At 61.8% G+C, this 17,236-nt stretch overlaps 2 protein-coding genes across 2 annotated transcripts; one reads left to right on the top strand and one right to left on the bottom strand.

The window, feature by feature from the left end:
• LOC104564892 (EVI5-like protein) lies at positions 1-9,256 on the bottom strand. Its single transcript, XM_088534685.1, has 20 exons — positions 9,213-9,256; positions 6,965-7,170; positions 6,591-6,780; positions 6,060-6,284; positions 5,331-5,405; positions 5,087-5,212; positions 4,837-4,980; positions 4,600-4,689; positions 4,079-4,176; positions 3,935-3,995; positions 3,805-3,858; positions 3,354-3,386; positions 3,051-3,191; positions 2,856-2,984; positions 2,239-2,379; positions 2,003-2,161; positions 1,782-1,928; positions 1,091-1,186; positions 881-976; positions 1-234 (listed from the first exon to the last, which is right to left on the bottom strand). The coding sequence occupies exons 2-20, from the start codon at positions 7,111-7,113 to the stop codon at positions 1-3; spliced, it is 2,388 nt and encodes a 795-aa protein (XP_088390811.1). The 5' UTR covers positions 7,114-7,170; positions 9,213-9,256.
• Positions 9,257-11,785: 2,529 nt separating this feature from the next.
• On the top strand, positions 11,786-15,803 carry LOC104573715 (C-type lectin domain family 17, member A). Its single transcript, XM_088534684.1, has 10 exons — positions 11,786-11,852; positions 12,145-12,195; positions 12,990-13,115; positions 13,195-13,245; positions 13,604-13,729; positions 13,801-13,854; positions 14,141-14,230; positions 14,807-14,976; positions 15,104-15,213; positions 15,668-15,803. Exons 1-10 carry the CDS (start codon positions 11,786-11,788, stop codon positions 15,801-15,803), a joined length of 981 nt encoding a protein of 326 aa, XP_088390810.1.
• The last annotated feature ends 1,433 nt before the right edge of the window (positions 15,804-17,236 follow it).

Here is a 17,236-nt window from a genome sequence, read left to right as displayed (position 1 = left end):
TCAGCGCGCGGCGGGCGCGCGGGGCTCCTCGGCCTCGCTGTCCGTGCTGCCCGAGCTCTCCTTGGCGCGCGCGGCCGGGCGCAGGAACGCGCGGGGCGGCAGCGCGAACGGCGCCGGCGCCAGCTCCTCGTCCGACGACGCCAGCGAGTCCTCGTCCGCCAAGTGCCGCACGATGTGGATGCTGTCGAAGCCCAGGGCCTCCCCGAAGGCCTTGGGGCCCTTGAGCAGCCGGATCTGCGGGGACACGCGCGGGGACGAGGGGCAGCGCGGGGACGGGGAGACGGGGGTAGGGGAGAGGGCCAGGAGCACGGGCCGTATCGGGCATGGGAGAGGGACGTGGGGATCAGGGGGTGACATTGCAGTGACGGGGACACGGGATGGGTGGTGGGACACAGGGCATGTGGGACAGGGATGTAGGATGGTGGGCAGGGGACATGGCACAGATGAGGGGCAGGAGCCGGGGGTAAGGGACAGGGACATGGGACAACATGCAGACAAGGGGGACATGGGGACAGGGATGTGGGGACACAGGATGGGCCATGGGGACAACCTGGCAGGAGGAACCGCTGCTGATGGTGCCCACCCGCCGCACGGTCCCCTTTGGGGACAGCGGGGACCGGCTCTGCCAGGGCTTAGGGACCCTGGGCACTGCTCCCACTGTGTCCCCAAAAGTGTCCTGTGTGTCCCCAGGGGTGTCCGGAGCAGCCCTAGGGTGCCCATGGGTATCTGTGGGCACCCAGGGGTGCTGGGAGATGCTCATGGGTGTCCCAGAGCACCCGTGGGCGCCCACAGGAGCTCAGAGGGATCTGTGGGTGCTCAAAGGCAACTACGGGTGCCGCAGGGAGCCCGCGGGCACCCATGGGTGCTGGGAGGGCCCTACCTCGGCCTTGAGCTCGTCGATGTGGTCCTTGAGCTCGCGGATGTACTGCGACGCGTCCGAGTTGTTGAGCTGGCCCTGGATCATGCCCTCCTCGCGCTGCGGGGCCAGCGTGAGAGCCGCGGCGGCCGGCCCGCGCGCCCTGGCCCCGTGTCCCCCGTGTCCCCCGTGTCCCCATGTCCCTGTCCCCACGTCCCACGTCCTCGTGCTCACCTGGATCTCCAGCTCGGCGATGCGCTGCCGCATCTCGGCCACGGCAGCCATGCTGTCGGCCTCGCGCAGCCGCACGGCCATCACCTCCTCCTTGCTCTGCGGGGCGGCGGGGACACCGTGAGGGCCACCGGGGACACCGTGAGGGGCCACCCGGGGACACCGTCAGGGCCACCGGGGACACCGTCAGGGGCCACCCAGGCACCGTTGGGGCCACCTGGGCACCGTCAGGGGCCACGCAGGCACCGTCAGGGGACCCCGGGCGTCGCGCCCTGGCACCCACCCCAACCCTGACGCTCCCTGGGTCTCCCTGCGCAGAGGGGAGGGTGTCGGGGACCGCGGGGATCCCCTCTGAGGGGACATCGGCTCATCCTGGGGTGGCATGTGGGGACCCCACTGGAGGGCTCCATGAGAGGGGACACTGGGATCCCAAGAGCGGGGACCCTGTGACCCCATTAGAAGGGACATTGGGGCCTCATGACAGAGGACATTGGGACCCCATGAGAGGGGACATTGGGGCCCCATGAGAGGGGACACCGAGACCCCAAGACAGGGGACACGAGGCCACCATGGAAGGGGTGCAGAGACCCCACTGGGAAGGCCCTGGGCAGAGGGGACATGGCTTCGCCCATGGGGGACACCAGGGCCACCACGTCCTGCCGCGGCTGGGCGGCCGTGGGGACGCGGGCGGCACCTTGCACTCGGACTCGGCGTGCTTGCGCTTGGTCTCGCTGAGCTGCGTCTGCAGCCCCTTGTTCTGCGCCGTGACGTAGTGCAGCTTCTCCTGCAGCCCCGCGCACTCCTGCGCCGTGCGGTTCAGCAGGTTGCTGTGGATCTGCTCCTGGCGGCGCGGGGGACACGGCTGAGGCGGCCGCGGGCCCACCGGCGCGGCCCGGCGCGCGGGGCGCCCCTCACCTGGGTCTCCAGCTCCACGACGCGCTGGCGCAGCTCGCGCAGCTCGGCCTGCGCCTGCGTCTCGCGCAGCCGCGCCGCCATCAGCTCGTCCTGCAGCTCGTTGACGTTGTTCTTGCGCGGGGACTCCTTCCAGCGGCCGCCGGCGCGCGCCAGCTGCGCCTACGGCGGGGACAGGGCCCAGGCGTCCGGGTCCCCTCGGCGGCCGCGGCGGCGGCTCCCGGGGAGCCCGGCGTTACCTGCCACGTGTCGTTGAGGTCCTTGACCTGCTGCTGCAGCTCCTTGAGCGACTTGACGGCCTCGGCCTCGCGCACCTTGAGCGCCTTGAGCTCCTCCTGCAGCCGCGCCACGTTGTGCTCGTCCGGGAGGAGGCTGCTCCGCTGCGGGGACACGCAGCGTCCCCGGGGGCCACCGCTTTGGTGGCACCGCGGGGCCAGAAAGCCCAGAGACACCCGAGGCAACGCGCAAGGCCCCAGGTGGAGACCCTGGGGATGCCAACACGTGTCCCCTGCCACAAGGGACACCCTGGGGACAGCAAAGCCTGCGGGACACCCCAGCTGGAGGTCCCCCCGAGATGCCAACACGTGTCCCCTGCCACAAGGGACACCCTGGGGACAGCAAGGCCTGTGGGACACCCCAGCTGGAGGTCCCCTCAAGATGCCAGCACTCGTGACACACTGGGATGGGACATCTCCAAGCGGCTGATGCTCCTTGGCAGGAGGTTCCCCATGGAGATCTCCAAGGCACCAGGTGCTCAAAAATGAGGCCATGGACAAAAGGCCCCCAAAACGGAGGCCGCCAGGACAAAAGACCCCCCCAAAACAAGAGCCTCAACTCTCAGAGGAGCCCCCGGTACCTTCTCCATGTCCAGCACTTTGTCCTGCATCTCCTTGAGGGCGCTGAGGGTCTCGGCCTCGCGCAGCCGCGACTGCTCCAGCTCCGTCTCCAGGTGGGTGACGAACTCCTCGGTGAAGCGCGGGTTGCCCTGGGGGCGGGCGGGCGTCACGGGCGCTGCTGAGGCCCGACGCGCTCGTGCCGGCGGCCCACGAACCTGCTGGTCCTGCAGCTCGCGGATGGTGCTCTGCGCGCGCTGCAGGTTCTCCGTGGCCGAGCTGCACTGCTGCTTCACCACCGCCAGCTCCCGCTTGATGATGTAGTTCTCCTCGGCCTCCTGCGCCCGCGTCACCTGGCCCTGGCACCGAGAGGGGACAGCGGTGCCGTCAGCGCCGGGCGCCGCGCGCGGCCCGCGCGGGAGAGCGGAAGGACGGAGCGTGGCGGGAAAGCGACGGCGGATTTTCCGGGCTGGAGCCGAGCGGAAGGGCGAAGCGGGCGGGAGAGAACGGCGTTACGGTACCTGGATGAGCCTGTCTGCCAAGGCAGCGCTTTCCTACGGGAGAGCCCCCGCGGAAGGAAAGACGGAGGGAGGAAAGAGAGAGAGAACGACAAGGCACCGCGCCGGTCACAGAGCGGCTCCCCGCTACGGCTAGAAGCAAAAGAAGAGAGCGAAGCCCAGGCGGAGAGAAGAGCCCGAGAGCGCCCGGCCCGGAGCTGCCGCTTCCCTCGGAGCCGTTCCCGGGGCCAAGGATCGGGAAGCGGAGGCTGTTTCGGCCACGGCGCAGAAACGCCCGGGCGCAAGGGGCATCCCCGGGTGCAAGGAAACCAACGCGGTGGAAACAAGCAGAAACCCCCCAAAAAAGCAAATCCTGCTGCGCTGGCCCTTTGGCAAGCGGGCTCGGCCGCGCTGTCCCCTCGGGGCCGAGAGGTGGCTTGGAAGGGGGACATTCCCAGGGCGCCGGAGCTCTCACCTTCTCCAGCGTCTCGATGCGCTGCTTGAGCAGGCGGTTCTCGGTGCGGAGCCGCTGCGAGGGAGAATCGCGATGGGATGAGCCGGGAAGCGGCGTCGGAGGCGCCGGCCCCGGAGGAGAAAGCGCTCACCTTGATCTCGATCTGCTCCTCCATCTCCTTGTTCTTGATGGCGGCGTATTCCTTCTCCAGGCTGCGGCCGGCGGGAAGGAGGGACACGCGGATGAGGCCGCTTCCCGGCACGGCGGCGCGCGGGGAGCAGGGGGAACCACTCACCGCTTCATCTTCTTGGGGTTGTACTTGACCTGGTAGGCCTTGAGGATGAGCTTGTCCGGGCAGCTGTCGAACTGGTGGGGAATGACCTTCTGGAAGAACTGCGGGAGCGACGGCGAGGGCTCAGGCGGGACCGTGGCCAAGGGGGTGGATCGGGGCCACGGGGTGGATCATGGCCATGGGGTGGATCATGACCACGGGGTGGATCAAGACATGGGGTGGATCGTGATCATGGAGTGGATCGTGGCCATAGGGTGGATCATGACCACGGGGTGGATCATGGCCATGGGGTGGATCAAGACCATGGGGTGGATTGTGGTCACGGGGTGGATCGTGGCCACGGGGTGGACCATGGGGCAGATGGTGACCACAGGGTTGATCGTGGCCATGGGATGAATCATGACCATGGGGTGGATGGTGACCATGGGATGAATCATGACCACGGGGTGGATCATGGCCATGGGATGGCTCATGGCCACGGGGCGGATCGTGGCCGCGTGCGCTCCAGGCTCCCGGCCTCCCACCTGGGACATGCCCTCCATGTCCAGCTGGATGAGCTCGGCCTGGTTGACCTGCAGCAGGGCCATTCCCACGCGGAAGACGATCTCCAGCCCCTGCAAGGAAGCGCGAAGGGGCCGGCTCGGGTTGCTCCCGCGCGGAGCATCCCGTCCATCCGGCGCCGCTCCAAGACCAAACGCCCCGTGTTCTCTCCAGCGGGATGTGGCTCCGTGCCGCCCCGGCGTCACCGCGGCCCCCGGTACCTCGTACATGAAGATGTCGAAGACCCGCGTGGCCACCGGCAAGGGGAAGGTGGTGAGGAAGAGCGTGAGGAACCAGGACGACGCGTACATGGAGGTGAGGAAGCTCTGCGAGCGGAAGTGGATGTTCAGCTCCGGCAGCTGCTCCTGCAAACGGGACAAAAAGCAGCGGGAAAGAGGCAGCTGGAGCGGATCCCTCCTCCCGGCGCTTCCTCCCGCCCTCCCGGCGGATCCGCCCCGGAGCGGCGCCCACCTGGAGCAGGTACTCGAACTGGTAGATGCAGAGCCCCAGCTCGGCCATGCTGGGCTTGAAGAGCTCCCGCAGGCGGTATTCCTGCATGAGCCGCACGAAGACGCAGAACGCCTCCTCCTCCGGCATCTGCGCCACCGGGAAGCGCTGGGACACCCTCCGGCAAGAGCGCGGCCCAGCCGCCCCCCGGCAGCATCCCGGCTTTTCTCCAGCCGGGAAAGGAGCCGGGAAGCAGCCCGGGACCCACCTGCATGAGCAGCAGGCCCACGATGAAGGCGCTGCCCTGGCAGTATCCGACCTCCCGGTCCACGAGGGAATAGGCCTGAAAGGGAAGAGGAGGGCGGATGAGCGGGAGCCAGGGACTGCCGGGTGCTCCACGGCTTTGCTTTATTTTATTCTATTTTATTTTATTTTATTTTATTTTATTTTATTTTATTTTATTTTATTTTATTTTATTTTATTTTATTTATCTTATTTTAATTTTTTATTTTATCTTATTTTATTTTATTTTACTTTACTTTCATCTTATTTCACCTTATTTTATCTTATTTTATTTCATTTTATCCTATTTTCAAGGTCAACAGCCTTCCCCTGAGCCTGATTCACTCCCGGTTTTCATCCCAACTGGAAAACCTTGCGCTCAATTAGCCCCTTCTTCCCAATGGGAGAAATCCCAGTGGGAAAAGCCTGGTCCGGATGGACCGTTGTGGGCTCTGGAAAACTACGGGGTTTGGACACCCTTCCAAGGTGCAAGGCTGGAGAAAAACGGGAGGTTTGAGCACCGGTGTGGAAAAAAAGCCACTGTTTTGGGTGGAAAATGGTGGTTTGGGGCTTCGTTTTGGCCGCTCTGGTTGGAATTCGGTGGCTTTAATGGGGGGAAAAGGGCGAATCTGGGGGCCGGTGGGGGTGGAATCGGAGCATCCCGCGGGCGCGACCGGAGCATCCGGAACGGGAAAAGGCCGGAGCGGCCTCCCACCTTCATGACGTTGAAGAGGACCTCCTGGCCCAGGCTGTCCTGGCCCTTGAAGAACTCGTGCTCGGGGTAGGTGCGCGCGATGTCCCTGCGGATCAGCTTCTCGCACGGCGACGACATCTTGAGCAGCTCCGAGTACTGGTTCTTGACCGGCATGTCCGTGGCGCTGCACAGCAGCTGCCAGACGATGGCGCGGAAGTGGTGCGGGATCCCCTTCCGGATGAGCTCCTGCGGGAAGCGGCGCGCGGAACTTCACCAAAAATTCCATAGGAACTTAAGGAAAAATTTCTTAACATTGAGGGTGCCGGAGCCCTGGAACAGGCTGCCCAGAGAGGTTGTGGAGTCTCCTTCTCTGGAGATCTTCAACCCGCTTGGACGCAGCCCTGTCCCCGTGCTCTGGGTGACCCTGCGTGTGCAGGGGTTGCACTGGGTGATCCCTAGAGGTCCCTTCCAACCCTAAGCGTTCTAGGATTCTAGGATTCTATGGCCCTGGAAGCGCCGCCGGGAAGCGGGAAGGGCGCGCGGGGCCGGCACCTTGAGCAGCTTCTCCTTCTTCTTGCGCCACTCGTCCCACTCGTTGACGATGCGGCCCCACAGGATCCACGTGTCCTCCTCCAGGTGGCTCAGGTTGGACGAGGCCGAGGAGCTGGAGACCAGCGAGGAGCCGCTGTTCCGCCGGGAGCCGTTCATGGAGCGCATGGATTTGGAGTCGGCTTCCAGGAGCCTGCGGGAGAGCCCGGACATGGGAGAAGCCACCGGAGGCAACAAGCAACAATCCCGGGATGAGGATAACGGGGTGGAAAAGCCAGGAGATGGGGAACAGCTGCCCAAAGCTCTCGGAGATTCCCGAGCTCTCCGGAGCTTCCCGAACAGCGGATTTCAGCCCGGAAAACGGGCACGGCGCTCACCTGTTCTGCTCCTCCAGCTTGGCCAGCAGCTCCAGCTCATCCGGGCTGAGGTTTTCCGAGTCGGACGCGGGGGAGCAGGCGGGCGCCGAGTTCACGGAGGAGAGGCCCTCGTGCGACGAGGAGTCGGGGCTGGCGGCCGGGCTCGCCATGGCCGGGAAGGGCCGCGCGGCGCCGGAGCCGCCGGAACGCCGGGATGCCGCCCTCACCTGCAAAGGGAAACGGGGGCTTTTCCCAAGGCTGGAGATCCTTCACCGGAACGCCTCGGCCTGGAAACGGGAGGGAAGCCGCATCGGGACTGCTCATTAACGGAATTACGCTCGGAACGCGGGAATGGCTTTTTTAAGGAAGAATGGAGCATCCCAGCGGTCCTCAGAGGCGACTCCTGAGGATGGAGCGGGATTTCGGATGCTCCCCCCTCTTCTTTCCAGCGTAAAATTCCTGGGAGCGCCAGAGGCCACTGGGAAAAGCGCAATTCCAAGCGGATTTGATGGGGGCTGCTGGGGAAGCGCCGTATTCCCAGCACATTGTGAACCGGCAACATTAGGAAAAGCAAATCCCGATCCGCCGCAACGGGAAAAGACGTCGGAGCCGCAGCACAAAGCGGCCGGAATCGGGACTTCGGGGGTATCCCGTCTCATGGAGGGATCCGGATGCATCCGGGCGGCCTCAACGCGGCACGCGGATCCAACGGATCCGGATCCGGCCCTGCCAACGGGGCAAAGCCCGGGCTCTTCCGGGCAGGATGCGGGGAAATCCGGAAAAACGTAAATAAAGGGAATTCGCAGCCCAACCTGTCAATGCACGAAGAGGCGGAAAAGGGAAGGAGACCAGGGAGGATCCTCCCGATCTGGGCGGATGCGCCGGGAAGCGGCTGGGGAAGTTTGGCTTTTCCAAAGGAAAAGGCGGATTTTTCCCCTTCCGCCTGGGATTTCCCAAGACAGAGGGAAAAGCCGGGGCCGGGCGAACCCCGCGGGGCCAAATTCCCTCTCCGGCAGCTTCCGCAACCTCGATTCCAGCCGGCGGGAATGGTCCAGCAGCTGAGCCGGAATCCCGACGGAAACCGGGAAAAAACAACCGGAATCGCAGGAAGCGAAAGGAAAGAAAATGGGAATAACGAAGGGAAAAATCCCGAGCGATCTCGGAAATCCCTCGCCGCCGCCCCCGGCGCAGCGGGAAAAGGCTGGAGCGAGCGGGATGCGGGAAGCCCCGCGGAGCCCTGGCCGGGATAGGAGGGAAAAGCATCGACGGCTTTGACCGATTTTTAGGGATTTTAAGGGAAAAACACGAGGGGGAGGGAACACACGGATGCGACCCCCCCCTCCGACGGCAACGGACACAAAGGGGCTGCGGAGCCGGCGGCTCCGACCATTTTTCCCGGAAAAAGGAGGGGGGGGAGGCGGCTGCCGCGGCCCTGGAGGCACCGGGGGGGATACAGGGGCTCGGGGGGGGGACATGGATAAAAGACCCCCCCCTTTTTCCCCATTTCTTTCCTGTCTCCGACTGCTCCAAGGTTTTTTGGGAAAAAAATGGAAACGAGGGACAACACCCGCTCGGGGGGGGGGCTTGGATTTGCAACCCCCAACAGGCCGTTTTTAGCCCAAATTGAAGCTCTCCCCATTGCCCCCCCCCCCACATTACCCCCCCATTGGCTATGGGGGGGGCAGGACCCACTGCGGGGGGGGGGGTGACGCCCAGTGCCCCCCCCCCCGCACCCACATGGGGGGACCCTGGGAGCCCCAATAGTCCGGGGGGGGGGGGGGGTCACTCCCATTGTCTCATAGCACAAAATGGGGGGGGGGGGGGGTCACCCCAATTGTTCCCCCATAGCGGGGGGGGGGATGTCCCCAAATGCCCCTATGGGGGGGGAGTCACCCCGAATTGCCCCCATAGAGGAGACGGGCGCCCCCTCCAGCTGCCCCTATAGCCCTTGGGGGGGGGGGGGGCACCCCAAGTGCCCCCCTACCCCATGGGGGGGACTCCCAATTGACCCCTATGGAGGGAGGGAGCACCCAATTGTCCCCTATAGCCCATTGCGGGGGCGGGGGCTCCCAATTGCCCCCATATCCCATGGGGGGGCACCCAATTGCCCCATTGTCCCAAGAGGGGGCCCCCAATTGCCCCAATATTCCACGGGGGGGGTCACCCAATTGCCCCACGCCCCGGGGGGGGGGGGGCACCCCACTTGCCCCCCGCCCCGCCCCCCGAGGCCCCGCCCCCAGTGGGCGGGGCGGCGCCCGGCCCCGCCTACCTGCGCGCCGCCGTCATGGCGCCCGCCGCCGCGCGCTGCCCCCCAGCCCGGGCCCGCCGCCCGCGGCCCGGCGGCCCCGCCCCGCCCGGAGCCCGGCGGGAGCCGCCGCCGCCGCCGCCATCGGGGAGCCGCGGCCGCCGCCGCCCGCCCCGCCGCGTGACTGACGGGCGGCCCCGCCAATGGCCGCGCCGCCCTCCGCGCGCGGCGCCCGCCCACCGCCGCGCCGCCGCCAATCGGCACTGGCCCCCCGCCCGCCGCCGCGGGAGGCCCCGCCTACGGGGAAGCCGGCCAATGGGCGCGCGCGAAGCACGTGATGGGCACGGCCCTCGGCCTATGGCATTCAAGGAGATGCTGCCCTCCCTCCAGGGGCGAGGCGGGACAGCGCCCTCCTCAGCGACGAATCGCAGCCTCCGCTGCATTTGATTGATCGGTTTATCAACCAATCGGATGCAAGGGCTTTTTGGGCGTGGCGGGCGGTGTGACAGGAGAGGGCACCAAACCCCGCCCCTTTCTCAGAAAGCCAATAGGATCGGGGCTTGGATGTGATTGACGGGAGACCGCACCCAGTGCTTGTCATGGACTGGCAGTTCCGTCAGCCAATGGGAGCACGGCAACCAAGCAGGGCCCCGCCTCCCCAGCCTTGGCTGCTCATCCCGCCTCGAAGCGTGTCCCAAGGCCTCTCATTGGCTGAGGGCAGATGATTGGCACCTCTCTGCACCTATGGGGAGTCGAGTGGCTGAAGCCGCCCTCGTGGGGGGGGGAGGGCGGTTCCTCAGGGTTGGGGGGGGGGTCACAGGGAGCCCAATGGGACCGGGATCCCCTGGGATGGGGAAGGGCGGGGGGGGCCGGGATGGGGTGCTGGGGTCCCCAATTCCCAAGGGATCTGGGTGGGGGGGGGCAGGATCCGCCGGGATGGGGTGCTGGGGTCCCCAATTCCCAAGGGATCTGGGTGGGGGGGTGGCTCCGGGGTCCCCTGGGATGAGGGTGACGGGGGGGGGGGGCAGCGTTCCCAGGATCCCGATCTGGGGTCCACGGATCCCCTGGGAGCTGACGTGCCGGCGGGGACAACCATGAGCCACAAATTGGGGGTTCAATGCTAAAAATGAGACAAAAATAAAATAAAATAAAATAAAATGAAATAAAATAAAAATAAAATAAAATAAAATAAAATACTCCACTGCGGGGTTAAGATGTTCTAGGTCTCCTCTTGACTTCCAGCCCAGCCTTGCCTTGGTCTCGCAGGCCAGGCTCAGTGCAGGGAGGGATAGGAAAACAGGAGGGAAATGAGGGGGAGACGAGAGGAAAATGGGAGGAAAATGAGGGGAAAATGAGTGGAAAATGGGAGGAAAATGAGTGGAAAATGGGAGGAAAGGGGACGAGCGGCTGCGGGTGCCGTCCCGCCTCGCCGGCCCCACTTCCCCGCTGGCCGCAGCGTCCGGCGCCGGGACCCAAAAAGGGGAAACTCATCGAAAGAGGAAGCGTCTCACGGTGCCGAGCAGCGAGGCTGGGAAATGGGGTTGAATTCCGGCAAAAAGGGCTTATCCTGCATGCGCCCGGTCCTCATTGACGCTGTCCTGGGAGCGGCTTGGTGCCCTCCCGTGCGAGGGGTGGGTGAGCGGGATGGGGATGGAGCTGGGAATTCCCTTGGGATGTGGAGCCGTCCCTGCTTGGAGCTGGAGGCCAGACCGGGCTCCGTGGGGCCCTTTGGGCGTCCCCCCCAGCTGGTGCTTCCCGGGGATCCCGGCGCGGGAGCGTCGGACACGCATCCTTGCTCCGTCTTGGCCGGCCTTGGGGGCCACCGGAGGCCTCGGGACCGGCCCCACGAGCGCTTGGGCATCCTGACGCACTCCAAAGCTGTTTGATCACAGCCCGAAGGGGTTTTCTCAGGCTGGAAAAAAGAGATTTTTTTTGGCATTCAGCAGGTAGGAACCTCCTTGAGCACTGGGAGCAACAGGGAGCACTTGGGAGCACCTAAAACAGGTCCTGATTAGTGTGATGAGTTATTAAAGTTATTGGATGTAACAGCGAGCGGGTAGAGGAGCCCCTATGAGCTCCTTGTCCTCCAGGACATCCTCGTGGTGCTGCTGTTTGGGAAGAGCAAGGTGGAAACCCCATTGCCTCGTGCAGTACGAACAACAACCCTATATACAATAAAGCAACCATTACAATGATGGTTATTATTGTTTTTGGGTGGGCTCGCGCGGCGGATCGGCCGCCTCCTCCCTTCCCTCCGCGCGCTGCGGTTTGCCGCATGGTTGACGCTTGTTCCTAGGGCACCGATAAACCCCCGTGCGAGAGGCGAAACCCCCCGGTCCCCTTGGCCAAAATGGGGGTGTTTTCCCCTTTCTCCCCCTTTCTCCTGCCTCTCGCGAGGGTCGGATGAGCCGGGATGGGTGACCCAGGGCGGCTCCGGCCGCCGTCCCCCGCCGATTCGCATGATGCTCTTGAGCGGCCGCGGGAGGAACCGAAACCCCGGGGCGAGAGCGCTGGCCGAGGCGCGATGCCGGGGAGCGGGCGCATGGCGGGGGCCGGGCCGGCCCCGGTGACGCAGCCGCCCCGCGCGCCGGCGCAGCATGGCCGCCCAGGAGACCTACGGCAACTGGCTGTGCCCGCCGCCCAAGCGCCCGGCGCGACAACCAGGTAAAGCTGCCCCCAAAACGGGGGGTTCCTGCCTTATTTTTACCCCCCGAGCCCAACCGAAGGCCCCCAATGGCCGCGGGGCGCTGGGTCGGCACCGGCGGTCAGAGCGCGAGCCGGGCTCGGCGCATGGAGCGATACGGAACCGGCATCGCTCCCGTCGCGGGGTTTGGGTGCCCCCAATGCGCCCGGCTGCGGGATTGATCCCCCCTCCAACCCGCCGAGCAGGGGCCAAGAGCGATCACGAACGCGCCAAGTCTCCTAAATCTTTTTCCCCTCTTTCTTTTCTTTCCAGGGATTTACTCCGTAGGCAGCAAAATGACCCCGGTGGGCTCCTTCCGACCCGGTAAGGCCTCGGCTTTGGCTTTCGGGGCCGTTGGGCCGCGCTGCCGCGCGCCCCGGGGCGCCGGATGGCAGAAAGCAGAACTCCCCGAGGTGCCTTCGCCCGGGGGTTATTTTCAGCGTCGTCACTAAATCGCATCTCCAGAAGAGCAAAAAAAGCCCCTTCTCCCCCCATTGCTCCCATCCTTGCTCTGCTGACGCCTGCCTGATGCGCAGGGGCCTCCTGAAGATGCTCAGAGACCTGGCAGCAGCCGACCTTCCCCCTGCATTTGTTTGTTTTTCCCCTCTGCCCTTTTCGGGCATTTTTTTTGATGGGAACTGCAGCTTGAGGTGCCAGCATTGGGCAGCTTTTTGTGCCGTTGAGGGTCATTGCACAGTCTTGCATTGCGTGGTCTTGACTCGCTTCATCTTGCCTTGCCTGGTCTTGCATGGCTTGGTCTTGCAGCACATGGTCTTGCAGTGCTTGGTCTTGCATGTCTTGGTCTTGTCTTGCATGGCTTGGTCTTGCCTTGCGTGGTCTTGACTCACTTGGCCTTGCAGCACATGGTCTTGCAGTGTTGGGTCTTGCAGTGCTGGGTCTTGCGTGGCCTGACCGTTGAGTGGAGAGGAGGACGATGCTCCTCAAGACCGGGGCTGGCGACTCCCCAAGAGCCCAAGGGCTCTTCAGCCCAGCTCTGCTTGAAGCGAAACCCCAGGAAGATCCTCCAAGCCGGGGATGAGGCCTTGGGCGCTGTGGGTAGGAGCCCCCTCACACCCGGGCGGTGGCCCTGGTTCTAAGATGGCCCCTTCCCCCTGCAGACTCCCCCGACAGCTTCGCTGACGAGGACGACTACGACGATGTGTCGCTCTCCGAGCCCGAGCGCAACCGCAGGAGGCTGCAGGTTGAGGAGGACCTGCAAAGCCAGAGGAGCAAGGGAGGCGCAGGTGATGGGCAGCGCCTCCGCGGGACGCGGGGGCCTCCGCCGGGCCCTGTGGCCCGTGACACGTCCCTTCTTCTCTCCAGGGGTCTACATCCTAGCGGGGAAACCGGCGGCTTCGAGTCCCACCAGAGCGGGTGAGTCCGAGTTCCATCGGTGCCCCGATTCCTCCTTGCAGGGACATCGGGGTGGACATGGGGGTCCCACACATGGACATGGGGGTCACGGTGAGGCTGGAGCTTCTCTGCAGGGACGGTGGAGCATGAGGCAGGACAAAGACCAAAGAGATCTCCAAGCTCCCCCAGACCCATCCTGCTAGGACTGCTCTGCAACGATGTTCATGAGCATCTTCCCAACGGATCATCAACGAACTGATTGCCCTAATCGATCAAACCGATTAGCTCCTTTGGGGGAAACAACGGGTGTCATCTCCATCATTCCTGGAGAAGGAAGGAGGAAAATACCCACGGCGCTGACGGACGTTGCTCTCCGTAGGCACCTCGGAGGCTGGAGCTGGCGTGGGAAGAGGCTGCCAGGAGAAGTCGGTGGTGACGCTCTACGTGCTGGTGGCGCTGAGCTTCATCATGTGGGTGGCCCTCTTCCTCCTCGCCGTGGTGAAATGTGAGTGCTCACCTCAGCGGGAAGAGCCCGGCGGATCCGGGCGACCTCGCGACCTCCGCTTCCTTCTCCAGACTCGGAGCTTTCCAGGGAGTTGAAGACGCTGAGCTCCAACTACTCCCAGAGCGGTAGGTTCTTGCGCTCCGACCTCCGCGGTGGGAAGCTCCGGCTCCAGGCGGAGGGCGGGAAGCTGGTTGGGACACGATGGCCCTCTTGGGCACCTTCCATCCCAGTGTTTAATAAACGGAGAGAAAAAATATATAGTTTAATTTAAAATTTAATGCTATGGGCCACACAAAACCATCGGCTCGTTGCCATTGGGCGAGGCATGGCCAGAGGACACCAGATGAGGGATGGGAGAAGAGAGCGGGGACGATGGTACAGGCATCTCACTCGCTTCCCTACACTCCCCAGTGCTGCAGGAGATGGCCGAGACGCAACGGGGACAAGCCCGCATGAGGACCAGGATGGACATCTACTACCAGGAGCTCCAGGACATCACAAGTGAGAGCCATGGGGCTGCCTCCATCTTGGCCATTGGCTGCATTCTGGGTGGGAGGTGTTGGACCATGTGCCCAGATGGGTTGTGAGATGGACCAAGATGGGTTTGAGATGGACCAAGATGGCTTGTGAGATGGACCAAGGTATGCTGTGTGATGGATGATGGGTCGTGAGATGGACCTTGGTGGGTTGTGAGATGGACCAAGATGGGTTTGAGATGGACCAAGATGGCTTGTGAGATGGACCAAGGTATGCTGTGTGATGAACGATGGGTCGTGAGATGGACCATGATGGGTTGTGTGATGGATAATGGGTTGTGTGATAGATGATGGGCTGTGAGATGGATGATGGGCTGTGAGATGGACCATGATGGATTGTGAGGTGGATGATGGGCTGTGAGATGGACCATGATGGGTTGTGTGATGGATGATGGGTTGTGAGATGGACCATGATGGGTTGTGTGATGGATGATGGGTTGTGTGATGGATGATGGGTTGTGAGATGGACCATGATGGGTTGTGAGGTGGAGCAGGGGACCCGGCCCCTCCGCTGGGATTCCAGGAGGGATTTCGCCCGCAGCGCTGATCTGCAAGGCCCTCCCGGACAGCCGGAGGTGCTCGGCCGGCTGGAAGGTCTTCGAGGAGAGCTGCTACTCCTTCTCCACGGAGAGCACGAGCTGGGAGGAGGCCGAGCAGATCTGCATGGACCAGGGCGCCCACCTGGTCATCGTGAACACGGACCAGGAGCAGGTGAGTTGGTTTTCCCGGGACAAGCGGGAAAAACCACCAAGAGCAGCAGGGAGGGGCTGGATTAGTTTGGCTTTTTTGTTTTTCTTCCTTTTTTTTGCTTTTGTTTTGGGTTGGTTTGTGCTTCCAGAAGTTCCTAAAAGACAATATTAACAACAGCAGCTCCTACTGGCTGGGGCTGAGCGACCGGCGGGAGGAAGGGACCTGGCTCTGGGTTGACGGGCAGCGCCTGAGCATCAGGTGAGAGGCGGGGAGATAAAAATAATAAAATAAAGTAAAATAAAACAAAGTAAAATAAAACAAAGTAAAATAAAATAAAGTAAAATAAAATAAAGTAAAATAAAATAAAGTAAAATAAAATAAGATGAAATAAAATAAAATAAAATGAAATAAAATAAAATAAAATAAGATGAAATAAGATGAAAGTAAAATAAAATAAAATAAAATAAAATAAAATAAAATAAAAATAAAATAAAATAAAATAAAATAAAATAAAATAAAAATAAAATAAAATAAAATAATTGGAATTGGCCCTGTGGAGGTTCTCCCTGTGGCGCCAGCCACACTCCAAACCCCAGCAAAAAACAGGGAAAATACGAAGGGGAAACTGCCGCTTTCTTTCCTCTATCTGGAAAGAGTCGCCCCTTTTCCCCTGGGAATCGGTCCTTACAAAACTGGTTTTTGCTCCCGGCAGCTACTGGAACCCGTGGAAGAAGACGCGGGATCCGGAGCGCCGGGATTGCGGCAGCATCAGCCCCAGCGGCGTCTGGAGCGACGAGCGGTGCTCGGCCGCGCAGCGCTGGGTGTGCGAGAAGTCCTGGCACTGCTGAGGGCCCCGGAAAAAAATATAGGGAAAAAATCCACTTTTCATTGCAAAAATAGAAGCAGGACGCGAGCAGGTTAAAACCTGCCTATGGAGCATGACACAAAAAAATAAACTCCCGTGTTTTCTGCTTTTTGCCCCGCCATGGTGGCACATTCCCGGTTCTGCTCCCAAAAACACAGTTTCTGCCACATAATTTTGCCACTTTAAAACCTCCTGGTTCTTCCTTGTGTCCTTCTGCAATGGCAAGAGCCCAGCTTTGCCTTCCGCATTTTTTTTAATAGGGGGTGGATAAAAAAACCCCTCCAATCCTGCTCTGTTGTAAATTTGCTAATTCAATGATTTCTTATCAAATAAACCTTGTTGTTCTTGTTTTCTTAAGAAATGGTGCGTGAGCTTTTTATTTCCGTGATCTTTGGGGAGGTCTGGGGAATACTGGGATGGAGGGGCGGTCTGGAGCCATGGATAGGGAATACTGGGATGGAGGGGCGGTCTGGAGCCATGGATAGGGAATACTGGAATGGGGGAGGTTTGGGAGTACTGGGAGCGCTGGGATGTGTGTGTGGGGGGGAGTCTGGAGCCATGGATAGGGAATACTGGGAATACCAGGATGGGGGCAGCCTAGGGAGTGCTGGGAACACCAGGATGGGAGAGTTGGGAAGTACTAGGATCACTGGGATGGGGGCTGGCCCCATGGATGGGGAATGGGGGACACTGGGAGCGTTGGGGACATGGGGGACACTGGGGCTCTGGTTACTGGGGTGGGGGGGCTGGGCTCGGATGCGGCCCTGGGGAGGGGGCCCAGGCGTCCGGGCCAGGTCACGGCTGTTTAATTGCCTCCTTTTAGCACAAAAATAATAAACATTCTCGCTAGCCACAGAGTTGCCGAAGCCAGGTGAGATCCACATGGGAACATCGGGAGTGGCCCAAATCCCAGTGGAAATGGCTCAAATTCCAGCAGATCCTCCTGGAAATCTTGAGGACCGGCTGGATGCTCAGGAAAGTGCTGGAAATGGATTGTTCCTCAGGGAAATGCTGATTGGATTGGATCATCAGAGATTGGATCATCAGAGAAATGCTGGGAATTGCGTGAATTCTTGGGCAAATGCTGGAAACAGGTCAGATTTCTGTGGAAGCAACTGGAAATGGGGCAAATTCTTGTGGAAAGCAGCTGGAAACGGGTCATTCCTTGAGGGAAATGCTGGAAACAGGTCAGATCATTAAAGAAATGATGGAAACAGGTCAGCTCTTTGTGGAAATGCTGGAAATGGCTCAAATTCTTGGAGAAACACTGGAAATGGGTTAGCTGTTCATGAAAAGAAGCTAGAAACAGGTCATGGCTTGGGGAAATGCTGGAAACAAGTCGGGTGTTCATGGAAAGCAGCTGGAAATGGCTCATTCCTCAAGGAAATCCTGGAACTGCTGCTGAAAATGGGCTGA

This window comes from Tinamus guttatus, unplaced genomic scaffold (genome assembly GCF_059628265.1).
Source record: "Tinamus guttatus ecotype Peru unplaced genomic scaffold, ASM5962826v1 Tinamus_guttatus_pri_ptg000587l, whole genome shotgun sequence".
Classification (NCBI taxonomy): domain Eukaryota; kingdom Metazoa; phylum Chordata; class Aves; order Tinamiformes; family Tinamidae; genus Tinamus; species Tinamus guttatus.
The sequence above is the reverse complement of the archived record's forward strand: the minus strand, read 5'-3'. Positions and strand labels throughout refer to the sequence as shown.

What these genes read in the sequence shown, in the direction of transcription:
- LOC104564892 (XM_088534685.1), bottom strand. Translation starts at nt 7,113, where the DNA reads ATGGCGAGCCCGGCCGCCAGCCCCGACTCCTCGTCGCACGAGGGCCTC. An exon ending in TCGACATCTTCATGTACGAG is followed by an intron (nt 4,690 to 4,836) that starts GTACCGGGGGCC and finishes GCTTCCTTGCAG; the next exon opens with GGGCTGGAGATCGTCTTCCG. An exon ending in AACCCCAAGAAGATGAAGCG is followed by an intron (nt 3,996 to 4,078) that starts GTGAGTGGTTCC and finishes CGCCGGCCGCAG; the next exon opens with CCTGGAGAAGGAATACGCCG.
- LOC104573715 (XM_088534684.1), top strand. Translation starts at nt 11,786, where the DNA reads ATGGCCGCCCAGGAGACCTACGGCAACTGGCTGTGCCCGCCGCCCAAG. An exon ending in GAGGAGCAAGGGAGGCGCAG is followed by an intron (nt 13,116 to 13,194) that starts GTGATGGGCAGC and finishes TCTTCTCTCCAG; the next exon opens with GGGTCTACATCCTAGCGGGG. An exon ending in GGGCAGCGCCTGAGCATCAG is followed by an intron (nt 15,214 to 15,667) that starts GTGAGAGGCGGG and finishes TGCTCCCGGCAG; the next exon opens with CTACTGGAACCCGTGGAAGA.